At 37.9% G+C, this 26,924-nt stretch overlaps 1 protein-coding gene across 4 annotated transcripts; it reads left to right on the top strand.

Moving 5' to 3' along the window:
- Positions 1-26,924, top strand: Slitrk4 (SLIT and NTRK-like family, member 4). 4 transcript variants are annotated; one of them, XM_063279903.1, is made up of 3 exons: positions 1-239; positions 3,991-6,462; positions 26,747-26,924. In XM_063279903.1, the coding sequence occupies exons 2-3, from the start codon at positions 4,041-4,043 to the stop codon at positions 26,758-26,760; spliced, it is 2,436 nt and encodes an 811-aa protein (XP_063135973.1). In that variant the 5' UTR covers positions 1-239; positions 3,991-4,040; the 3' UTR covers positions 26,761-26,924. The 4 variants fall into 4 exon arrangements, with proteins under 4 accessions (XP_063135973.1, XP_038955528.1, XP_038955529.1 ...); NM_001106947.1 differs by lacking the exons at positions 1-239; positions 26,747-26,924 and adding exons at positions 1,289-1,533; positions 3,027-3,097 and having other exon boundaries at positions 3,991-7,638; XM_039099600.2 differs by lacking the exon at positions 26,747-26,924 and having other exon boundaries at positions 21-239; positions 3,991-12,162.

The following is a 26,924-nucleotide window of genomic DNA, read 5'->3' as shown; positions in this document are numbered from 1 at the left end:
ATTCGGCGCGTGTATGTAAAGGTGCAGCCCGTGTGCGAGGGTCTGGGTGCGCGCGCGGTGTCTGGCCGGGTGCGCGCGCGCGCCGCTGCCCGCTTGCTAGCTTGCTAAAGGCTGTTCGGTGGGTTTGACCAGCGAGCGGGAGCCAAGAAGCTGGATCCTAGATCAAGTAGAGAGCACCAAGGAAACTGAGGAGCGAGTCGGAACGCAGTGGGCCCTCCAACGGACTTTGGGCTCCAGAGGTGGGTGAATTTCAAGCCCCGGCTGCGTGAGCTGCAAGGAAAGGGGCGCTGCTTCTTCCTGGCTGGGCTTGGCACAGTGCATGTGCGCGCGCGCGGAGGGAAGCAGGTAGCTTATATTTAGTTGTTGGAGTCCTGTTGGTTTGGGGCCCGTTGAGTAGTGGACGTGTTGGTTAACCCTCCACACACACACACACACACACACACACACACACACACACACGCGCGCGCGCGCGCGCGCGCGCGGAACACACACAAGCACACACCTCCCACTCGCCTGCCCGTGGCGCGATCTCTTGTCCTCCAGGACCGAAAGAATTCTGGTGTCCTTAACATCCCTGCCCCATGGGCAGCCTGGGTTGCAGGCAAAGTCCCCTGAGCTGAGCACCCTGAGCTGTCGGGCTGCTGCGCTGGGTTGGGCTTTGTGCTTTGAGCCCTACTCTCAGGCTCTGCGTGTGGACTTGAATGTGGGGTTTCAGGCGGTGGCCAGCAGACTGCTCAGAGATTGCTGGCACTCAGCAAGACAGGCAATGTGGGAGGAAGGGCCGGTGGGTAACTCTGAAAGCCCAGCGAAGCTAGGGGAACGCTAGCAGTGACACTTTGCAAGGTTTCTAAATGTTAAAGTGATTTCTGGCTTGGTAAATAGGATCTTATAGCTGGCGTGGGCAGGTGGGGGTTGGGGGCAAAGCCCGGGCCATAGCTCCAGGCAACAGAACTATGGAGTCACTCTGACTGTAGCAAATGGGTCTTTGATGCCCCAGTAGCTATCCCTCGCGGCCTGAACTAGTCATCTCCTTGCTCACCCACTGCACGTTCGGGTCTAGAGAGGCCAAAGAAAACTCCAGCAGCTACCCCTTGTGGGACGGGAGCGCGCGGAGAAATGTGTGCGCAGAGGGACTGAAGGCCCCCGCGACATCGTGCACAGTACCCCGCCCCCGCCCCCCAGCCTGCGAGGCTGCTGCTCAGGCCGGGTACCCAAGAGGGGGCTGCGCGCCGGCTCTGGGCACCGGGATGCGGCAAAACATTGCGGTACGCGCCAGCGGCCCCTCCAACCGCGTCGCCTCCAGGTCGAGGTACTGCTCTGGGGAAGGCAACAGCCGATCTCTCCGTCGTTCTCCTGCACCCCCACCCCCACCTCGGCCCTTGGGAAGGGGGCAGTTAAGGTTTCCCTTGTCCGCTGCTCTGGAGCCGCGTCGACCTGCGGACCCCTTGGCAGTGGTTTGCACTCCGCAGGCTCGCTCTCTCTGCTTGGACAGGGAGCGCTAGGAGCGGCACTCTGGTGGATGCTGGATTTGTGGTAGGGCAAGGCTTGTGCAGTCCTGGGTAGCCTTGGGAGCAGAACATCTTGCTTGGCACTCTCAAGAGATGAAGCAGGAACAGGGAAATTCGCCCCCTTTGCAAGCCTGGGGGGTAGTTTTGGATACCTAACACATACTTTGTAAGGTTTTGTTTCTCAGTTTGTATATTTTTGCTGCTTGTCACGATTTTTTGAGTTTATTAGAGGTATTTCTTTTGCTTGCAGTTACTCTTGCCGGCTTCTTTTTCCTACCCTCGTTTTTGACAGTTCTCCAGCTCTCCATATCTGTTGCCCTCCCTCTCCCTGCCTCTTTGCCTCTCCTTGGTGGACTCTTATTCAGCCTTGCTTGCTTGCTTGCTCCAGCTGCTTTTGGCTCCCTCTGTTTCACCAGAGCTGCATTTGGGAACTTCCTAGCTCATCCTTGCGCCTCCCCCCACCCCCTTTGCTACTTAAAGTAGAAATTACTAATATAAGGGCAGCTCTTCGTGGATGTTCACATCTGTTATTCTTCTGCTTCTTGTTTTTGAGCTGAAGTCCGCTTATTCGAATTTTATTTTGTTTTGGGTTGTTTTGCTGTCTGTGTTTTGTTTGTTTTTAGTTTGGTTGCGTTTTGGCTTCTTTGTTTTTGGATGGGGGTGGTTAGGAACAAGAAATGACTCAACTGAACCAAAATAGCTGTTGAAAGCTACATCAACACAAGGCAAAAAAGACCAAGTGAAAATCTCGATTTTACAATTGGAGTTGGTTTGGGTGATGTCATGCTTAGGAACTATGACTTCTTTTTGCAAAGACAGTCATGCTATAACAGTGAATAGGGGAAATGCCTGGCTATATGGCAGCCAAAAGGCATCTCAGTGGTGCTGGCCATATTCTGAACCGAAGTACTTAAAATGCAAATCTTCCTGGGTTTTGGCTAATGGTTTGTCTACCTTGTGACACATTTGGTTTTACCACTAGCTGATTTCTTGTGAGAAAAATAAGAGTTTCTGTGTGAAATTTTTTGTATTTGCACCATTTCTCATTGTGTCCCTGGGTATTTTATTTATTTAATTAAGATTTGGTGATGATCATATAAAAATTGCAGCTAGTTTCCTCCCATTCACTACTGGAAAGATTCACAAGCCTAAAATTGCATCCGTAAAATGAAATCCATTAAATACCTTTCCATGAGGCAGAAACACATACACACACACATACACACACAGGCACACACACATAAGCTGTCTCTCTCCGTCTCTGTGTGTGTGCGTGTGTGTGCATGTATGTGTGCATGCGCACACGTGTGCTCGCATGTATGTGTGCGCCTGCACGGGTAATCAAGAGAGAGTTTGAGTTCAATGGGTTAATTTTTGAACTATTGGACTATTCCAAAAAGTAATTTTTCATTTGTTTACAGGCAGGGCCATGGAGTGATCGTTTTGGAAGGGTGTTTGGGAGCTGAGAGCTTTATGTAGAGCTGAAATATGTAGAATTGAATATATCTGCTTCTGCAGATAAAGCTGCTCAAAGACCGTGGCATGTGGACTCCTCTTCTTCACAGTGACAGACTGTGGTCTGAGTGAAGGTGATACACATTTAACTGACCAAGGGGTCAGTTGTGACTGGGTTCAAACTGACAAATGAAGAACAGGAGAGGGCCAGGAAGGCAGAAGAACCAGTTCTGGTGGGTGGAAATCCTGCCAGGAAATCAACTGAGTGGTGTAGGAATAAGCAGGTCCCTTTTTTGCTTTCAGGGACTCAAAGACAAAAGGCTTTTTAACCCCATTTGGGAAATGACTGACAGCAAAGTAGGTGCTGTTCATTAATCTGACAGTTGGTTTCTAGAGCTCCATAGGGTCACCTGTGCTTTTGAAGGAGGCAAATTACAGAAGTGAACTGATTAATGCCAATGGGCTTACTTAAGTACCGAAGTGACTGCAAATTTCTTTCCAGGGCACCTTTCATGCAGCTCCTTTAACTGTCTCTTTTAAAGCAGCCCAGTCCACCCACTGCCATCCTCTACTGAAATTTGAGTTCAGTTATGGTCTCTACCCAGCCTCTTTAGCTAGCAGAAGCCTGGGGTATAAATTTTCACCAACTGAGGGATCTTTGTGGGGTAGAGGACGTGAAATAAATGATGCTTTAGGTATGTTCATTCAAGTCGCAAATAGCCAAGTTGGAGGCTTGTGCTTAAGGGCAAAGTTTTGTGGTTCAAGTTGAAAATTAAATTTATTAAGGTCAAACTATAATTTAAAATCACCTTTCTTGCTGTTTCTTGTATATTCTACACATGTACATGTTGTACAAATTACAGATGTAAAATTTGTGGCTATTATTGTTCAATGGAAAGCAAATCTAGCTCTATTAAAAACTGCAATGTTAGAGGATGTTCACAAGTGTTCACAATGGGATGATTTAAGCACAAATATTTTTTTCAAGGGATGACCAATGAAAAACTGTTTTCTTTTTATTTTTTAGATTATTTGTCTTTATTCAGAAGCATAGAGTTGTTTGCTGATTGCAAGAAGATGTTTCTTTGGCTCTTTCTGATTGTGTCAGCCCTGATTTCTTCGACAAATGCAGATTCTGACATATCAGTGGAAATTTGCAATGTGTGTTCCTGCGTGTCAGTAGAAAATGTGCTCTATGTCAACTGTGAGAAGGTTTCAGTCTACAGACCAAACCAGCTGAAACCACCTTGGTCTAATTTTTATCATCTGAATTTCCAAAACAATTTTTTAAATATCCTCTACCCGAATACATTCGTGAATTTTTCTCATGCAGTATCTCTGCATCTGGGAAATAATAAGCTGCAGAACATTGAGGGTGGAGCATTTCTCGGGCTCAGTGCATTAAAGCAGTTGCACTTGAACAACAATGAATTAAAGATTCTCCGAGCTGACACTTTCCTTGGCATAGAGAACTTGGAGTATCTCCAGGCTGACTACAATTTAATCAAGTATATTGAACGAGGAGCCTTCAATAAGCTCCACAAACTGAAAGTTCTCATTCTTAATGACAATCTGATTTCATTCCTTCCTGATAATATTTTTCGATTCGCATCTTTAACCCATCTGGATATACGAGGAAACAGAATCCAGAAACTTCCCTATATTGGAGTGCTAGAACACATTGGCCGGGTTGTTGAGTTGCAGCTGGAAGATAATCCTTGGAACTGTAGCTGTGATTTGTTGCCTCTAAAGGCTTGGTTGGAGAATATGCCATATAACATTTACATAGGGGAAGCTATTTGTGAAACTCCCAGTGACTTATATGGGAGGCTTTTAAAGGAAACCAACAAACAAGAACTATGCCCCATGGGCACAGGGAGTGACTTTGACGTGCGCATTCTGCCTCCATCTCAACTGGAGAATGGCTTTACCACTCCCAATGGTCACACTACTCAGACAACCTTGCACAGATTAGTGACCAAACCACCCAAAACAACAAATCCTTCCAAAATCTCTGGAATTGTGGCAGGCAAAGCCCTCTCCAACAGAAATCTCAGTCAGATTGTGTCGTATCAAACAAGAGTGCCTCCTCTTACACCTTGCCCAGCACCTTGCTTTTGCAAAACACATCCTTCTGATTTGGGGTTAAGTGTGAATTGCCAAGAGAAAAATATACAGTCCATGTCTGAATTGACCCCCAAACCTTTAAATGCCAAGAAGTTGCATGTCAATGGTAATAACATCAAAGATGTGGACATTTCAGACTTCACTGAGTTTGAAGGACTGGATTTGCTCCATTTAGGCAGCAATCAGATTACAGCAATCAAAGGAGAAGTATTCCACAATCTTACTAATCTACGCAGGCTTTATCTCAATGGCAATCAGATCGAAAGGCTGTACCCTGAAATATTTTCAGGCCTTCATAACTTGCAGTATTTGTATTTGGAATACAACCTGATTAAGGAAATATTAGCAGGCACCTTTGACTCCCTGCCCAATTTGCAGCTACTGTACTTGAACAACAATCTCTTAAAGAGCCTGCCAGTTTACATCTTTTCCGGAGCACCTCTTGCTAGACTGAACCTGAGAAACAACAAATTCATGTACCTACCTGTCAGCGGAGTCCTTGATCAGTTGCAGTCTCTTACACAAATTGACTTGGAGGGCAACCCTTGGGATTGCACTTGTGACTTGGTAGCATTAAAGTTGTGGCTGGAGAAGTTAAATGATGGGATTGTTGTGAAAGAACTGAAATGTGAAACTCCTGTTCAGTTTGCCAACATTGAATTGAAGTCCCTCAAAAATGAAATCTTATGTCCTAAACTCTTAAACAAGCCATCTGCACCATTCACAAGCCCTGCGCCTGCAATTACATTAACCACTCCGTTGGGTCCTATTCGAAGTCCTCCTGGGGGCCCAGTGCCTCTGTCTATTTTAATTTTAAGTATCCTGGTGGTCCTCATTTTAACTGTCTTTGTTGCATTTTGCCTTCTTGTTTTTGTGCTGAGACGCAACAAGAAACCCACAGTGAAGCACGAAGGTCTGGGGAATCCAGAGTGTGGCTCCATGCAGCTGCAACTGAGGAAACATGACCACAAAACCAATAAAAAAGACGGACTGAGCACAGAAGCATTCATTCCACAAACCATCGAACAGATGAGCAAAAGTCACACCTGTGGCCTGAAAGAGTCAGAAACTGGGTTCATGTTTTCAGATCCTCCGGGACAGAAGGTCATGATGAGAAGTGCTGCTGACAAGGACAAAGATTTACTGCATGTGGATACCAGGAAGAGACTGAGCACAATTGATGAGCTGGACGAACTATTCCCTAGCAGAGATTCCAATGTGTTTATTCAGAATTTTCTGGAAAGCAAAAAGGAATATAACAGCATTGGTGTCAGTGGCTTTGAGATTCGCTATCCTGAAAAACAAGATAAGAAAAACAAGAAGTCACTGATAGGAGGTAACCACAGTAAAATCGTCGTGGAACAAAGAAAGAGTGAGTATTTTGAACTGAAGGCAAAACTTCAGAGTTCCCCCGACTACCTACAGGTTCTTGAGGAGCAAACAGCTTTGAACAAGATATAGGTCATGTAATCTGACTTCATACAGAGGACATTATTTAATGATGAAAGTGCCTTTTGTTGACTTCTAACTTCCAAATACTATATTATCATTAGGCATAGAGGCAGGTGTTTCCAAGGGTATCTCATTAACTATAGCTGTAAAGATGTGTCAAGTAGAAGAGAATTCCCTTAATAGATTTTACTACATAAAACCTATACTGTGGAGTCCTGTGGGGATACTGCAAACTCTATTGCCAAAGGGATGCTTTATAAACATAATACACTGAATTTAACCTCAAGAGGCAAATCAGTTTTGTGTCCAGATGCAAAACCTTCGTCTCTTTGTGCTTTGTAAAGCAAACTCAAGAAAACTGGTACCAGTGTTTGTACCTCAGCTGGGTCCTTCATCTTGCACGTAGATTAAGTTGGTGAAACTGGAATAACCCTTTTGATTTGTGGCATTGTAACAACTCTGTGTAAAGATTATCTGAAAAGTGTACAAAAACAAATAAGCATGCAAAGAGAGAACATTTGATAGTATTTGTAAATTGGTAAAATTTATGGCCTGCATCTTGAAATCGCTGGATTTATAATGTTAAATTGTGCAAATACGTGTTTAAAATATACCATGCATTACATAATTATAAAATAAATTTGAACACTTTAAGTATTACCTGTCTATACATAAAAACCTAAAGGAGAAAAAAATCAATGTGAGTTACATAGCATTTGTGGTGATCTAGAGAAAAACATGATGTTTATCAGAATTAAACATGGCTCAAATTAAACTAGAGTTTGTTCTCAGTTATGTCAAATACCCACAATCCTTAAAGGTTGTCCAAAATTAGCAAGTGCTTACCGTGTGAGCGCACCCAAAGCTATTTTTGTAACATAATTCATATTTATGAAGTACTTTGTATACTAAATAGGAAAACATGTAATCCTTAATATGTATTTAATATGCTTGACTTATTCTCCTGATCACAGCAAATTTATCAGTAAGTATAAATTTAGATAAGAAAAAGAAATATAAAAATGAGGCTGAAGCTAATGTGTACAGAAATATTTTGGATTCTGTGATCAGGTATAATTTAAAAGCAGAAAAAAATACAAAAAAATACATAAAAAGTTAAAAAAACAGTTCTGTGCTATTCTTGTGAATTCAGCATATTATCTTCAGATTTGTTACCAACTGTGCATTTTACAATAGGCTCCTTAGTTTTATAGTATTGTGTCTGGGGCAGTTGTTATTTGCCATCAATTGTCTTGCTTTTCAGGATTCTATGAGCTTAATTCAAATAGTTTTAATTGCAATATTTAACAAATTAATGACTAAGGTTAATAGTATCTTGTATGCATCAGTATCCTGTTCTTTCATCATTCTGACTATCGGATAATCTAATAGAACTGTAAACATCATGGTAATCTTGGCTAACAAAGCCACCCTCTTAAATGCTTGCACTGGTCTCAGATGAATTCATGATCTACAACTACAACTGATATGCCCCTGTGTTTGCGTGTGGTGTTAAATTCTAGATCAAAATTGGACAAATGATTGAAGTATTTGATAATGGGTTGATATCTGAAGATGTTTAGGAGCTATGATTAGCAAGTCAATATTCAGAAAGTCATCGTCTTCTTGGCGCGCTCTCTCTCTCTCTCTGTCTCTCTCTCTCTCTCTCTCTCTCTCTCTCTCTCTCTCTCTGCGCCTCCCTCCCTCTCTCCCTCCCTCCTCCTTCTCTCTCTCACACACACACACACACACACGCACTATGTGTGTGTGTGTGTGTGTGTGTGTGTGTGTGTGTGTGTGGTGTGTGTGGTGTGTGGTGTGATATGATGAATTACTGTATTATTCAGTAAGCTAGCCAAGAAGGTATGCAGACATTCTTCATGAATTTCAAGTGGCAGATGTTTTGGTGCAGCTTCCAAAAGGATATTACAGTTAAAGTTGTAACAGCAATCCCTTTATTAAATGTTAATTTCAAGATTTTATGTGTTTGTTCCAACTTTTTTAAAAGAAAAACTGACATTATTATAGGGGTGTGTATATGTATGTGTGTGTATGTGTGTAAAGGCATGTGTGTTTGGGTGTACATTGACAAGTAGAGATAATTTGGAGATTTTTTTCTAGATAGCAAATAAAAAATCTCCCTATGTATGTGCTGGTGCTCTTAAAACTTTAATGTGTAATTTTCAGTTTCATGACAATGTCTGTGAATATAAATACATCCAAACAAATAATTGCTTTCTGATCTTGAAAGAAAAGAATTATATTCAAATGCAAATTTTCATCTGCAGTTTCATAAGGACATTTAATATGCCATTACCATGCATGCATGCATCCATGGATTAAAGGGCTCCTAATGCACACTGACAGGATAAAGATGCAAAGTCTTCTAACAAAGTGTTTTTGTTTATTCCATCAAACTGTGGATTCAGAAATCTCAAATGAACACTTATAGGAGGGACCAGACAGCTCCATGCGTAAGCTTGGGCTTATAGGTCATTGGGATGATACAGTTTTATTCAGTGTGGTAGTGTTTTAAAGATGTTTCCAGGTTTCCAAAAATTGTCAAGCCTAAGAGTACCTGCCACCATCTCAAAGCTTGCTGTAGTATAATGGCTATCTCACCCTCTTCTACTGAAAGCTATTAATGTTCAAACTATTTTTAAGAACAAAAGTAATTTAATTGTACGTGGTTATTTGGAGATTCTAATTGTAAGTGGAAGTAACAAATCCTTGGTTAAGGCTAGTATACTTTCCTTAACTAAAGTCATTGTGCCTACATTATACCGTGTATGCTAATTTGCACCTGTCTCTCATTAGTTCTTGTATCTTTTATGATACTATAGTTAGGTATAAATTCTGAGTTGAGTACAAGAGCAGTAAAAATGCTGTATCTACATTTTGTTGGCTTCAACTATAATCTTGATGTTAGTTTAACCCCTTGAGATATGATATGTAAATGGTAAAACATTTTTAGTAGACTTTGATTCAGATCTTAAAAGCCAAGAAGGGATCATTTCCAATGTGGTATGACACATCATGGCAAGATATTCTTGTGTATGAACTGTGTTGGAACAGTTGCAGAGAAAACTAGATCTTATGAAATCAGTGAAGGGGTGAGATAATATATTGTGTTCGTGTAATATAAATCAAGTTTTAAATTATTTTTTATAAAATCAATGAAAATGATTCAATTCCTTATAATTAAATCTTTGTGTAATTTTATGAGAAAGCAGCTATTAAAGTACAGTGATTCAAATATATAAGGCAATTTATATCCTATACTTAATTTTCCATGCTAAATAACAGTATCAACAAATATATTAATTAGGAAGTTATTAAAGACCATTAGCATTTGTTGCTTTACGCAAACATTTACTTTTGTATGCCATAAGGATGCATAAATACTAAAGGTCATGGCCTCGTGAGTAATGTCATAGGTATTTTAGAAATATCAGAGTCAATCTTAGAAGTGTATGGAGATAATCTTAATCTACAATATCATCTGCATGACTATTACACAGAGAGTATATGAAATGAGCACAGTGAGATTGTTTTATTTCATTCTTTTTTATTTTTTCATTGTTGCATCCAAAGACTTAGGGAGAAAATATATTAAGAATGTATTTATAGTTACTATTTTGAAATAAAGTAGAGAATATGTATTATATTGTTTTTACCCTGATTTGGTTATTTCTATTTTAGATAAATTCATTTTAAAAATCAAGTAATGCTATAAAATCTAATGTAAATCACAGCAAAGAACGGTTCTAATGAATTTTGTTTGTGTTAAATTACAACAAGATATTAGAATTCATTAAATGCCATTTTTTTGAAAGTAATAAAATCGTTTGGTACAGTGTCATTTCTGAAGCAGCATTTTGTTAAGTATATTATCTTTTCATTATTTTATCAGAAGAAACAAAACAGTAACCAAACTGATTATATCACTCAAATTTGAGGGTAAGATATATAGCTTTATAATACTGTTTACACTCAATTGTTAAGCCTCTGTTAAAAGATGTTGTCTTTACAAACATAGTTGCAATATGTATTCCTTTGTACTAGCAATCCCTTAGAGAACAGTTTTCAGTGTCAAAAATCAATATATTTTGATCCTTTTGCATTCTCATTCATCATTTGGAATGTAATATATCTTTAAATTAGCAAATACTAGTATTCAATCAGAAATATCACCTCAAATACTTTTAGAGGAACTTCAGAACTTTTACATCATATAGCAAGATTGACTGATTTCAAGTTACTGTGGTAAATGGTTATTTTTAACATGGTTTCTTTTAAAGTAACCAAAAAATATCAGTCAGTCATTTGATGCATTTGCTGTGGTTGAAAAAAAAGTGAACCAATTGCATTATAGTTAAATTGAAAGCAGGAAAAAAATATCAAAAGGCTGCATTTACCATAAAGTGGTTTTAAATCACGTATCCTTAAGCTATGTGAAGCCAAGTACACAGAAGTATAAATTAAGATTTCTGTGGCTTTACAACTATACATAAACTGTGCTGAAAGTTAACACACTATAGATAGCAAGCACAAGGCATTTTTCTCAGTCACTCCATTATTTAGACAACTGGCATCAAATCAAAAGCCATGCTCATGTTCAGTGTTCATACAATTACTTACTAATCAGATGAACTGAACTACATTATTGGTGGTATCGCTTACTAGGAATAGTTACAAGTTAATTGATGATTTTTATCTCTCAATTGCAGATTTCTAGGTCTGTCTTTTGTTAACTTAAAACCAAATGGGAGGTTAAATGAACATAAACAACTTATTTTTTATTTAACAAAAACTGCCTGTAGTGTAATTTTTAATTTGGTTTCACTGTATTGTTTTCTTTATTCTATTTAGTTTCCAGTGATTTATAGGATAGCATTGGAGAAGGACAACTTAAAGAAAGTGGTTTTACTATCTCCTGTGTAAAACACTATGATTTTCTAAAATTTTATTAACAAATTTTTAATTTGTTGTTCTCATACCCACACAGGGGAAATACATTGAAGCTCTGAGGCAATTGAATACTGTCCCATATAATATGAGACTTAGAGTATAAAAGATTGGAACTCAACATTGCTTGATAACTACAAGTTAGATTGACAAAAGAATCCAGAACCAAGAGATAACCATTCACTCTTTCCTTATAGTTTACGTTTGTAGACATTGCCTGCATATGACATAGACTCTAGCCATTCTAATATTACAATAGAACAATTGTTTTAAAAATTCACAAATGAAGCCTTTAGAGAACAAATGGGAGTATACAGTGAACCAATATCCTTTACTTTTAAATTGGCTATAGAGAGACAAGGCAGTCTTTTATACAGTTTTTGAACAATATATTTCTCCCAGTTGGCAATACACAAATAGTAGTTCATGTCAGATGCTGTTATTAAACATCTAAAGAAGCCCTGTTGTGCAATGGATATTAATGATGGCAACCTTTGAGAATCACATTAAGCTCTGTTCTCCCTACTAAAAATCGCAATGTATATTTCCATCATTGTTTTATGTAAATGGAATCATTGTACTAAAATTCTGGAGTTGGTATGAAGTAACTTTAATGCTGTTTTCATGAATAAAAGTCTTTTCTTATAGGTCATATGTGTAGCCATTCAGTGATTTTATTAGTCTGATATTATCCAAGCTCAAGAGCAAAGAGAAATTCAAATAATTTGCTCTATACTCAGTACAGTTTTCCTATTAGTTTATATAATTAGGGAACTTATACCTGTACACATGCACAAAGAAAATAATAGACACAAACAGTGGATGATACACAAATATAGATATGTAACTGATAAATATCAAAATGTCCCTGCCTCATCTAAAGTTTACAAATGGATTAGCTACTTCATCCCCAGATAAAAATTACTTTGGTATCATTTTAAATTGAAACATAACCACTGTGTTGTACGTAGTCATAATTGGACTGAGCTTATCTTCTGACTTCCTTAGATTTCAGGATTTCCTTTTGATTTTCCTAATTTTTAAAATTTCTCATTAGGGTCTTCATTGTGTGTGCTTACTAAATGACTGGTGTCATGTGTTACTCACAGAACATTAGCTATGGTGTAAGTCAAGCCTTCTACACCCTGTATAAACATTCTCAGAAAACAATGTAGTTGCACCTATATAAAAAATAAGCAATCCAAGGGTTATGTTTATAATTAAAAATTACTAGAACATGTAAATCTATTTTAAAAGAAGGAACATTTAATAGAAACTGATGCCTAAAGACTTGATAGAACAATAAGGTCAAAGGAGTTTTCACAGAACAAATATCAGACCTCAAAATCTAATTGCTGAACACTTTATGGTAAAAATATATCAAGTATTAGACTCATTTTTTAAGTATAATTTTTCTTTTAAATAAACATGCAGTGCCTATAAGATTTTCATAATTACACACACACAGAGAGAGAGAGAGGGAGAGAGAGAGAGAGAGAGAGAGAGAGAGAGAGAGAGAGAGAGAGAGACTGGTCAAATGAAAGGTATAATTACTTTGATATCCTCAAATGATCATTTTTGTTGAGTAATGTTATGGACTGATGTTGAAGCCTTCTGAATTGTCACATCTGTTAAAATGATGACAAGCAATATTTTTGTTTAAGAGAAGTACTAGACAATACATTTATATAATATGTATTTTCAGGAAATAAAATAGATCATTATAAGCATTTGGGTTCCAATGTTGTAATAAAATTGTGCTAGGTCTTCTGGTTTGTTTTCAGAAATTTTACTTCAGCGGAATATATTAAGTGCCTATTTCAGAAGTCATTTCCTGAACGAAGCCCCAGGAAGTCATGTATCTGCCATGGATCCCTTTGCTCCATAGCAGGATATGCCATCTCTGCCAAGTCCTCCCTGCTGAAAATTATTCTGTTCTGCTGTTGTGAACAGCCATGACTATCTATGGCACAGGCTAGTTTAGGGAGATTTTTTTTTCTTTTTTGTTTTTCTATTGGCAATACATATAAACTGTAGGATTCAGAGGCCAATACTCACTAGCATAAGATTATGATACATGAGAGCATTTCAGTTTTGTGTTTCTTCCACATTGCATCTTTGTTTTGGTTCATCAGTTATCTTCCAGCCCAAAGGAACTGCTTGTCATTTTATTCTATACTATTCTTCAATGTGGAACTACTCTCCACTGTGGAAACTCAAAATTATTTATAGAAAGAATCACACACTGTACTACCATTTAACTTCCCAAAGTTCTAGAAATATAGAAAATTTAGTGAAGTCTGGTTGTCATGAAAATAATTATAAGAAGATAGACTGAGTTATCAGCAGAAAATTCAACTTTTGGAACATGTTTTTTTGTCTTTTAGATTTGCTTGCAATGTGATTAGAGCTCAATGGTTTAGGCTGTAAACCAGAATCCAAGGAATTAATTTCTCACTCTGGAGCCTCTACTCTAACTACAGAAGAGCATTATTGCTGAAACTGTTAGGGTTGCTCAAGGGTTAGCACAAGCATGACTATTATTTTTCTCCTTACATTCAGTATTTCAGAAAATACTCATTTTTTTAAAGATTTGGTACAGCTGCTGAAATGCTGCTGCATCAATTCCAACCATGAAAATTCACTAAGCCTTTTTTCAGTATGTAACGAAGGCGTTATGCAGAAATGTGTATTGAAAACTTGATAAAGCCACCGGGATTAAGAAGTCAACCAGTGCATCCTGAAGGAAAACAGGCTTTAAGAGAATCAAATGGAAGCATTTAATTAAAATTACATCTGGGTCCACCAAACCCCCTTGAACTTGTCAATGTTTCCCTAAGCTTCATTGTGCATATTATAAGAAAGTAAAGCTTAGTCTAGAAACAACTTTTCCACTCTCCGTTTACTCATTCCAGATGCCTACTCTCCAGCACAAAGCAAACTGTGCTTGCAGACTTGATCATCTAATCCCAAATGCATATAAGATTTCAGGTATCCTTCTTAATAGAAATCTGTCAAAAAAGCTTAGCCTTTCAAGTGAATCATACTATACCCCGATAAAGCTATACACTAAATGGTCTTTTGACCAGCATACTCATTATCAATATTAGGGTAGACCATATAAGTGTTGGTGAATAAACATCTTCCCTGTTTAAGGACCATCAAAGGGACATAGAGGATATGTGCTCAGTAACTTTCTAAATCAAATGACTTGGTTCCTATCATCCCAAGAAAGGTTTGAGAGGGAGCATGAGTTAGGTCACATAATCTATCATTGCCACCATTGTCCAGGAACTCCTGACACACAGCTTAATGATGCTTACATTGTACTGTTTGGTTTTCTCTGTAAGTTCCATAGAGGCTATGAGAATCTATAGCTGAGGTTATATGAGAAACTCCATTGAAACCGAACTGCAATTTTCACAAGGTCCCACAGCAACTTATAACTAAAAAGAATCAGCTATAATACCTGGACCTCTTTTTACTTAGTGTCCAAAGTAAGAATGATTCAGAAAAGGAGAACAGAAGTTATCTGAAAACAATTATCTAAATTCAGGCTTACACTGGATGGTCTTTGAGGACATTCCACATATTAAAAGTGTAAGGAAGTTCTGGATTGTGCACTGATAAAAGTCAAGTCAAAATTACCAAGCAAAATTTACCCTGAACATTCAAAAACTTGTTCTATTGAAGTTTATTAGTAAACACTATCTTCTATGCATTGTAATTGCAAATAAAATATAACCACCAAATACTAATTATATATTAAATATCATGTTAGATGAGAAATACAATAATCCCTCTAATTGTCAACACTTTTATATTGGGTATCGGCATTTTAAAAAGGAAAAACAGCTTGCTTGGTCCACTGCACTAAAGGTGGCATTATAGTACCAACCTCATGGAATATGCTGGTATTTATTATTTCAAAGAAAAATTTCAATTTTTTACTGTACTTTGGGCTGGTAAACAAAACACAGGGGTCTGTAGCATTGTATTGCCTTAAGTAATTGCAGTTGGGCCATTTGTTTTTAAATTTACACTTAATTATATGCAATTGTAATTTATGCCAGGGAATTATAATTATTATAGTTAGTTAAAGCTGTAGATCAACAGAAAATATTAAGGACAAGTGAAAATTATCTTAACCAGAAAAACATTCCCATTAATATCCATTGCAATTTCATCCTACTGAGATAGAAAGTTATCATTAAAAGAAGAGGAAAATAAAAACTATGTCTTCAGATCTCAAGAGTTTTGATTCTTCAGGCTTTCTAAGGTTTTTTTTTTTTAAGATTTTGAAGTATTTTGTGATGGCTGTAAATGCAATTACGATTTTATTTTAGTTCACTACTATTAATGAGAAGCCATCAAACGTGACTATTCCATAGTCCCTGAGCCTTTAAATTACAAAACGAAACAACAATAACAACAACAAATAAAAAAACAAACAAACAAAAACCCACAACTACTCCTACAGGTACTGTTAACTCATTCAGAGCTATCAGCTTTATACTTTCAACTCCTGTTTCACTTCTAAATTGTCACAGTGTTAAATAAATAACCTCTGTCTAATCAGTTTTGCATTAAAGTTAAGAAAAATAGAAATAGATACTTCTCTTGATTGAGCACTGGCATGCTTAAATGTTGAGAGTGTGGGGTACTCATGTGAGACCTTTGTGCTTTCTACAGTGCATGTAGCCTTGAGGCTTCTACCACTTCGTCGTGTACTGGAAGTCCCATCACACCTCAAGCAAGGATCTTCCTTATGGTAGTAGTCAAGTACTCCCATTCACATTAAAGCTTTTTCCGTTTTCCGTTGTTTTTCATCAGATAATGGGTTTTCTTAATTCACAGTCAGATACCACATTCCCTATCGGGTTTGAAAGAACACAATGCCTAGAAATAGGAAACAAGACTACAATAATGGAGCAGGTGATAATACTTCAAGCTAGTCAACAGGACAAACTAAGCCTCCCTTAGTACCCTTTAACCTTATCATGTGTCAAACTTCTACAGCTCAGATCAGTGGTGAGTGACAAGGACTTAAGCCGAATCTAAAGCTCATTCTCATGCCAGAATCTTTTAAGGACTTCTCTTTAATTCAGTCTTATTCAGTATAAGCCTGGAGCAAAGGAGTGGGCTTGGCCAGCTAATATAAGCTAAGAAGCTTATATTAGTCGTTGAAGACTGGAGTTTATAAGGGTCTACGATGCTGAAAAACCAATCTGAGCTAATGCATGCATGTGGTGAGCAAAGCAGAAGCTCTACCAGGATTAGTAGACATTTCTGTGAAGTAACAGAGAACAAATATTGATTTCACCATCCATATGATCTCTAATACAAGTAACTTACTATGCTCTTGTAGGACAAACCAAGAGGCAGAAAATAAGCAAACCTATTGATGTAGTTCTGTTTCTGATAAAATATTTATTGACAAGAATAAAACGGTGAACAAATTTGGCCTCTAGGCAAAGGGGCTGAGTGCCAGGCCACTCAAGAGCCTAGTATGAGTGGAACTTTGCTGTATATTAGGAAGTCAGTGAAAGTTTTCAAAAGCATTGACATCATAAATCTTGTTACAGACAAGCTAATGCCTGCTATATGGAAGTTCAGGTAAATGGAGTGAGGAGCAGAGTTTAAGTGGAGAAAACAGTAATTCACTCTGTAGACCAAGCTGCACTGGAATCCTCTGCATCTGTTTTGTGAGTGAGTGCTGGGACACAAATCATTCACCACTATGACCACTATCACTTACATAGACTCTGCAGTACTAGTCAGTAACTTACATAGAGGGTCAACAGTGACAGCGACTTTACATTCCTAAGTTTATAAAGATGCCTTCCATTGAGATGTCTAAGGGAAAGTTTTAACAGAAGGGAACAATAGGACCAGAAAGCAATGATTGTAGCTGGAAGATTTGTTCATTACTAACTTAACTTCTCTTCTGTGTTTCTTCGGTATCGAAATCCCCTGATGGACTCAGAACTCCTTCCCAGAAGCCTTGTGTGTAATGCTCAGGAAAACACATTTTAAAGTTTTCTGGGTTGTTTTTTATTATTTATATTCAATTGTGAGGATCCACGATGTTTGGAAAACTTGGATATATGCTTGTGTATGTGTGTGTATGTATGTATGTTTATGTGCATATGTATATATGTCTCCGGACAGCCAAAGGGAAATCCAAGGGGCTTTAGAGTCCAGGAAGCAAAGGAAAAACTGACATCTAAATATAACACAATGTCTAATGTGTTTAGTGTTGTCAAAATACAGCAGTGCTACCAAGTCAGAGTTTTATGGTGTCAGACCTGATTTAATTCATTACAAGGCAGATGCAAAAACAGCTCTAGGACTATATGTCCTACAAAAAGAGACAAATTTTCAAACAAAATTGCAAAGATAAGGGGTAGACTAAGAAATGATAAAGAGAACCAGGTCCCAAGTACTGGGCAAAGCAGGAGAAAAGATGAGTACAGATAAAATATTAGAATTCTTCAGGGAATGATGGAATCAGCAAATCCAGCAGCAGTAGAGTTATGCCAAGAGGAATAAGTGAAAGGGAACATGCACAATCAGTACCTGAAATCATCAGAACTGAGCTTTAGGAAATGCTCACCAAAATGTAGCCCCTTTTAAGGCATTCTGTACTGTGTTAGCCTATGCCAACAAGGACGCATGACAAACAAAAGTTTTTGAGCTTCAATTGTTTGCTGAAAGGATTAAATTTCAGTATATTTAGTCAGGAAAAAAATACTCCCATTCTTTTCCTCCAATATCTCCTTAATAGAATGTGTTATTTAAATGAAAGTTATTGTACATTCTCTGCATACCTACTGTGTGTTTTGTCTGAGCTGTAACTGAAGGAGGAAGAAGCATTAGAGCAGAGCAAATGTGTGACTATATAGAAATCAGAATCTAAGAAGAATGAAAATATGTTTTTAAAAAGGCTGAATAGCTAGAATTATGTATTCTCTGTTCTGGATAATCAATGCAATGTACCACTAAAATCAGATGCTTATATGTGAAAGGGAAGGAAAGCTTCATTGTAGAGGTACATTGTCATCTTACATTTGAAGGATAATAGGGGTGTCTTATTTGCTTTCTAATTCTGTGAAAAATACCTTTACCCAAAGCTACCTATGGAGGAAGGTGTTTCTTTCAGATTACTGCTTATCATGAAGGGAGGTCAGAGCAGAACTCAAGGCAGGATCCTGGGGTCAAGAATTCAAACAGAAGCTATGGAGGAACACTGCTTACTGTCTTGATACTCAAGGCTTACTTAGTTACCTTTCTCATATAGTGTAGCATCAATTGTCCAGGGGTGGCAGAGACCCCTTTTGGCTTGACCCATTGATTTCAATCAAGAAACCCCCTCATAGACTTGCATATAGGCCACTAGGATGGACTCATTTTCTCAATTGGGGTTCTCCAGGATGATGCTAGTTTGTGTCAGGTGACAAAATGAACCCCTAATAGAAGAAAGAAATTAACCTATAGCAAACAACTGATAAGAAAACATAGAAAGGTAGATGAGCAAAGCATTCTAAGGGAAATAAGGAAGTAGCTCAGTGCTGCCTGAGCATCTACTCCTTGAGGCAGAGTCACTCGACTTGTTTGTTATGTGCATCTGAATGTCTTACAAGAAACTCAAGCTCAAAGATGCTTTAGCATTCTACCTGCATACAAATGTTTTTCACTGAGTGGATGGATTCTAATAGGTCAGTTTTTCAGCTATATGGATACTAGAGCTGGAACTCTGGTCATAATGATAATCCCCTCCTTGTCCTTCATCAGGAAGACATGGACATCTTCCCCCATAGTCTGCTTTCTATCTCACTGACCACATGCAGGAGTGAGATTTAACTCTTAAGTCACCCTGATGTTCTCTGTGTTCTTTTGATATAGTCTATATTTAATTTTCCATACAACACCAGCTACTAGCCTAATCTTTAGCATCAAGCTTTAGTGAAGCCCCTCCAATGGTTTCCAGTTGCATTTGGGATAATTTTAAAATATATAGAACCATTTTAATTTGTCAAGTGCTTATGGCCTGCCACCATTTGAAGCAGCTAGTGTTATTTTCTGTCATCTTTCAATACTTTCTTTTTGAAGTTTGCATGGTTGCTTGCTTTTAATTGTATATACTTAAGTGGTACACAAAAGCATGTCCATGTCATCTACCATAAAACATGCTACAGTGAACAGTGAATAGAAACTTGTCTCTACATGCCTTAAATTTATTTTCTTTGTACATACAACAGAGAGATTGCTTGACCATGTGATTAGTTCCATTTTTCATGTTTTTGAGGATGCCACACACTGTTTCCCATAGCAGTTGTGCCAGCTTACATTCCTACAACACTGTATGAGGGTTTTCTTTTTTCTGTCACTTTGCCTAATATTACTTTTGCTTTGATAATAACCTCACTGTAGCTTTGATTTTTTTCCCAGATGATGAGTTATAGTAAACATTTTTTCTTATAACCATTGGGCATCCTTATGTTCTTTCGAAATTACCTTTTTATACTTTTGTTTGTTTTGAACCAGGTTGTTTGCTATGTGTTTTATGATTTTGTATTGCTTTTGATATTATTCCTTTATCAGAGAAGTGATTTGCAAATATTTCTCCCAAATTTTAAAGTAATTTTTATTGTATTTTTTGTATATAGAAAACTTGTATTTTCATGTATTCATACATGTCCATCTAAGCATTATCTAAGGATATTATTAACAACTTTTCTACAAGTTTTATTTTGTAGACATCATAATAATCTTCAGTTTACGTATTCAGAAATGGCTAACTGGGACAGAGGAGGCATTTCAGTTGGGAAAATGCTTCTATTACAAGCACGAGGACATCCATCTTCAGAACCTACATTAAAAAGCCACCCATGTTGACACATGCTTGTCACATTTCAGAACAGAGGCATCAATGAGAGGCAGACCTCTGGGGAGCTCACTGTCCAGCCAACCTACCTGACCAGTGAATAGGGAGCCCAAGTTATCAGTGAGAGACCTTGTCTCAGAAAAGACAAAATAAAAAGCAAGGTGGGTGGATCCAGATGGACAAAACTCAAGGTGCATACATATATACACCTGCACACATCCATACATCTACATACCTGAATTCACATACCAAAAGAAAAAGTGCTGCTGAACTGAGAAGTCTATATCATAATTCAACTTCTTTGGGCTATGAGTATCTTAGTCAATTAGAGTAGCTCTGCTTCTGAGGGTAGATAAATAGTGTAAGCATAATCCCTTTCCAGAGTGTAGTCTCTTCTTTCTTCATTTTATGTTCCTTAATCTTTGCTGCGGTAAAAATAAAAATGGATCAGCAGCTACTGTTACCCACCTGTTTCCACTTTGCTCAGATCTGCGGGAGCCGCACACTCTGGCTGTCTCTCTGCCTGCTACTTTCACATAGTGTCCCCTTGGTGGGTTGTTCCCATGCCTGACACACACACACACACACACACACACACACACACACACACACACACACACATTGTGTTCCGCGGGCCTTTTCTAGCATGGCACTATCCCATGCTAGTTCCAGGCATTCTATAGCCTAGAATGGCTACCAAAACTGAGACAAGCTGTCTCTTTCTGCCTGCCAGGAACTTTGCACACATCCCCTGTAGCCCGGTAAAATGAAAGCTCTAGAGACCAGTAGTTTAACAATTAGATCTATATGTTAAATTCTCAATCTACAATACACAGACAGAATAAATACACTGCCAATTAATAAAGATAAAAACTGCCCACTTAGACAGGATAAAATTGACCTTGACCACCTGGGTTGGAATTATCCTCCTCTCTGTCTCCATCTTCCTCTTTTTTGTTCTCCCTCCTCCTCTCTGCTTTCTAGACTTTTCCCCACCTACCCTTCCTTCTCTTCCAATGATAGGTTTTGCCTTATCCTGGATCCGCCTTGCTACAAAATGACATCATCCTACAATTCTCCTGTACCCACCTAGCTACTCAAGAGAGGGCATTTTCCTAGAATGGAGGCACAAGAGGGCAAGATCAAATATACCATAATACATAGCAAGCTTCTGATGCATCATACATTTAACCAAAGCAGGTACAGAAGCAATTCTAGCATCAAAAAGACACAGGAAATATTCCTATTCTACAAAATAAAGGAGATTACATTAATAATAATGTAATGTGCCACAGCTCTTATTACTAATAGTAGTATTATATCTTGGAGGTCTGGCAGAATGAAATAAAAGCTTGAGAAGCATTGCTCCAGATGACAGATGATGTGTGATTAGAAGTGCGAGAGTGGAACAACACAAAAAATGCAAGTGATTAGATTTAGAGTAAAGAGAAAGAAGAGTCTGTGATGACCCGAACTTCTAGAGGCAAGACAACCAATAACACAGAAATGATTTGATGAAAATAGAGGTGAAGGAAATCACTCATTTACGATCTTTAGATGATGTGCATGTCCTTTACTCACAGACATAGATAATAATAGGAAAGCATTAGCTCTCCAGCTGAATATCTCTACTTTCCTTTGCTAATAAAGCCGCCTTCCATCTATGTACGAATGTTATTCATTTTATTTATACTATAGATTGAGAATACTGACTTTCTACCAGTCAGTAGCTATCACCTATATGCACAATATCATTATATTTAAATTATAAAAGTCATAAAGTTTTGAATGCTAACATGATGTACTCAATCTAGATACCTAGGAACTAGATCAACTCTTGGCAAAAAATTAAAGTCTTAATAATTTTGGCTGACTGAATAAAACTGCAAGGTGACAGTTCATATTTGCATGGCACAAGGAGAACTTATGTATGCATATGAAGGTCTTGCTGTAGGAGAGATAGAAAAATGTAGTAAAAAAGTGTACTTCTGCAGTTTAAAATTCATTATATGATGTCCTGTGATTCCTGTCATTAATTCCAGTTAATGACTTTCCTCTATATGCTACCCATCTCTAAACAACCGTCTATAAACTTAAACATTCAAATACATGTGCAATTTGCTTATGTATGTGTATCTGCTAGTTATGGCATGCCTATGAAGCTAATTTTACCTGTGTCTTTTGCTCCTGGACAAGAATTACAGTTTAGCAAACATTTCACCCTTGTCTGCCCTGAAATGGTGCTTGGCATAGGGAAAAAATATGAGAAGATTTCCCTTGGATGTACAGGACTCAGCATAAATAATTAGCTAAAATGTTTATTCCCACTGACAAATCAAAACACAATGTGACCAGCTATCATTAGTCTTTTCTTTCTCTGACCTGCCTTCAGCCTTCTTTGTGGGCCACTTCCCAACGCTGACTAGCATTCTCAGTTCTTCTGTCTAACCAGCCATGCTGTTCCCTTCACTTTCTAATACCTGTTTTTTTTTTCTATCCTTTTTATTTATGTCCTTGCCTGAAGACCTATTGCAATAGGATACCTCCTTATTCACCAATTTATTTCATTAAGTTCAGATTCATTCTTCATTCAGCATTTGTTAATTCATTTTTATTTTTTATTGGATACTTTTTATTTACATTTCAAATGTTATCCCCTTTCCCCGTTTCCTGTCCATAAACCTGCTATCCTATCCCCCTCCCCCTTCTTCTATGAGGGTGTTCTGCCACCCAACCACCCACCCCTTCCCGCCTCCCCATTCTGACATTCCCCTACACTGGGGTGGGGGGGGTCCAAATGGCAGGACCAAGGGCTTCTCCACCCATTGATGCCCAACAATACCCTCCTCTGCTATATATGCTGCTGAAGCCATGGGTCTGTCCATGTGTACTCTTGGATGGTGGTTTAGTCCCTGGGATCTCTGGTTGGTTGGTATTGTTGTTCTTAAGGGGTTGCATATTTTTCTTAAGGAAAGGAGCTACACATGGATCATTTCTGGATATTCTGTGCCAACACTAGACCTGCCATTGTAGACACTGCTGTGTGTATTCACTGAACGAACACACAGGAGGAAATGAATACTGTGTGCTGCCTCCGCTGTATTTACTTAAAACAGTAAAAGCTCCTTTTCCTCCAGTGATACTACACTTCTCACAGTTCCCTACGACTCTGAAGTTTTGTATTGTTCAGGCAAAAGTCTCACATCACAATAACATAGAAGAAGCCTGTCATAAATTGGCCTGCTTTTCTGCCTATTCCTTCTTGATTTAAATTAAGAAGGATGGAAGTCAAGGTGTTTTCTCTCAACCGCCAAAGTTGGTATCTCCTTTGATCAAGCTAGGCAAGAACCTCAAGGGAGAATAGGGGTTATTGTTTTTAAAACCTTGAAACCCAGGCTGGCTAGTGTAATTCCTATTTCTATCAGTACATGCATGCTGCTAAGCTCAAGTGAAACTTTTGCTACAGGAATTTGTGCTGTTCTAATTCACTTGCCAGCATGTCAGGGTTGAAGGAATTAAGTAGTGCAGATTTTAAGCAATTTTTGCCAAAAGAAATTCTCTTCACCTGCCTAGTTATTTTAACATGGAAACCTTATGCTCTCCAGTTTGATCTGGAGCCTGATTTCAAGGATGAGAGAGAATAATCTTCACATTTATTTGCGCATTTTCTCAGCATTGCCTTTTTCACTGTAAGGAAGTGCCTGCTTTCATTTCCTTTATTATGAAATGTCTGCTATACTGCTTGAGCAAAGGGAGTCTTGGTGAGCTCACCACCTTCTGACAACAGTGCTAATATTTGGAGGTTGGTTCCTGTTCTCTCTTAGAAGGAAAGCAGCAAGGTTGAGTGGTCTTTTCCATTGTATATGGGTCTCAAAGGACACAGGATTGTGGATCAAATATCAAAAGAATAGAGAGGGTGAGACAACTTTAACTATAGGCTGTGTGACCTACACCACTTAGTTCATGTTAAAACTGATGCTCCACTCTCATGATGAAACCTTTGTGATTATCCCTTCCCATAGGGCTTCTGTTGACATATATGTAGGTACCAATTTTCTGTGCAGAGCAAATTTGGGGAAAACATGGAAACATAAGCAATGCCACAACTTCCTATGACACAGAAGAGAAAGGCAGAAATGTAGTTTCCAATGCAGAGTGATACTTAATCAGACTGGATTAGACCTCAGCTTGAGGGGACAAATGAGAGAAAGCCTAAGAACCATTTGTTGAAACAAGATGCAGTTTCACACCTCCAAGGGCAAGGGGGTTAAAAATAATGCATGAACTTTTTCAGTGAACTCAGAAAGAGCTACACAATTTTCAAATTTTTAAATAAAGTATTCTACCATTCGTCATGCCATAGGCAGTAAGCATTGTCTTTCCTTCTATTCCTTACATATATAGATTCATTTGTCACTATGATAAGACTAAAAATTACTTTATAGTCATTCTGTTCTTTTTGGCAGCTCTGAATAAGGCAACTGATTTGAATTCTTAAAGCCATAAGAAACTTAGGAATTATGAGCATTTTAAAACTACTCTATACAGCAAAAACATTGAGACATTTCATAAACCACAAACAAACAGGTTTCTTCAAAAGGTGGATAAAAACTCATTTGTCATCAAGACGGGTAGCACATGCCTTGTTCTCACAGCAATCAGGAGGCAGACATGGGCACGTGTCTCTGAGTTATAGGTCAGCCTGGTTTCTATAGTGAGCTCCAAGCTGGAAAGGGTTTTATAGTGTGACCTTGAATCAAAAGAGGTAATAATTTATCAAAAAGATTTTGGCTATGAATAACTTGAATTAGACAAAATCAATGTACTTGTTGAGTTGAACATTAGAACAAAACATCTTTTCATGCTATTTTTATTCAATAGCAACTTTCATATACATCCACTAAAAGACTCTGAACCTCTCTTGTGGTGATTTCTGTGTTCAGAAACTGTTGCTTGTTTGTTTGGGTTTTCTTCTTGCTTTCGCTATTAGGCACATTGCATTGTCTACCCAACTGAGATATTCCTTTGGGGGTCTAGAAAACAGCAATAAAACACTTGAAAGTTCAAGTATAGCTAATACCATTCTCCATCTGGTGATGAATGTTTTTCTTCCTTTTTGCCAGCTCACTATAGGAGTGCTGCGAACAAACAAGAGTGATTAAGTGCATTAGACTGTCCAAGTCAAGGAAATCCCAGCATATCAATGAAGCTTAAGAACTTCTGGGTAAATTCCCATGCTGGAGCAAAATGAAGGATTTTGTCTCATAGTTCAGCTTGTCCAAGCTTGAAAACAAAGCTTCAACAAATTTAGAGAAATTTAGAGAAATATAGCCTCTGTCGATATTTTATGGAACATTTAGAATTAAGGCACCAAGAATTCTATAGATTTAGTGATATTAATAGCTCATTACTTGTTTTCCTGAGGATCAAACAGTTAGTTGATAGATTTAATCATATTTCTCCCTGGCTTACCAATGTATATGCATCTAATAATCATGAAACTTAGGACCACCTAATCTGTGCTATTAGGCTAGCTTCTAGAAAATGAAATTCATTATTGTGACCCCACTCTTTATTCTTCCAGATGTTTCCAGATATTCTACCTGCATTTAAAGAAATTTACATATTCTATGATTACCATATTATAAATCTACTGAAGCAAAACAATTTCACTTCTCTTTCTATAAAACTAAAAAATCAAATGTATAAATGAGCATCATCAGCACTGATGTGTTACCCTTAACCAGAGGACTCCATCTTACATTTCTATAGAACACATGTTAATTGTAACAACTGGGTTTCTGTCATGTGTTCATTTTAGTAAACCATCATTGTTCAAATAATGAGTTACTTTTCCATCACTGTAAATGAATTTTAAATCTCATTTTAGGCAAAATAAATTAACTTTAGATCTGTTCACTTAGCAGATATCTGATTGTGTAATACAAGATTGTGAACTCAACATTACACATCCACACTATGGCATTAGATTTAGTATCTATTCTTGAGGTTTCACATTAAGTAGACTATCAAGCCCCACTGAATAATCACTCACAAGCCTTGCTCCATCTCTACAGCCCCTATGAACAATTGTTCTCTCTTGTGCTCCTTTAAATTTGTCTATTATAGATTCCTTCTATAACTGAAATCATATCAGTTTTGTCTTTCTCTGCCTAGTTTACTTCCCTTGGTATACCACCATTCAGGTTTATCCTTGATGTTAAATAAGACATTTTTTCCTTTTTACTTAATGTAAAAATGTTCTATTATCTACATATATAATAATGCTTTAATCCTTTTTAATTTTTTCATTAAAATTGGATTATCTGTATCTTCTCTATTTTCTTAGCTAAAAGCGCTTAAGAGAACTGACTGCTCTTCCAGAGGTCCTGAGTTCAATTCCCAGCACCACATGGTGGCTCACAACCATCTGTAATGGGATCTGATGTACTCTTCTGATGTATGTCTGAAGACAGCTACAGTGTACTCATATAAATAAAAATAAATAAATAATATTTAACAAAAAA

Source organism: Rattus norvegicus, chromosome X, assembly GCF_036323735.1.
Source record: "Rattus norvegicus strain BN/NHsdMcwi chromosome X, GRCr8, whole genome shotgun sequence".
NCBI lineage: Eukaryota > Metazoa > Chordata > Mammalia > Rodentia > Muridae > Rattus > Rattus norvegicus.
The sequence above is the reverse complement of the archived record's forward strand: the minus strand, read 5'-3'. Positions and strand labels throughout refer to the sequence as shown.

Excerpts from the sequence above, each read along its gene's own strand:
- Slitrk4 (XM_039099600.2), top strand. The coding sequence starts at position 4,041 with ATGTTTCTTTGGCTCTTTCTGATTGTGTCAGCCCTGATTTCTTCGACA.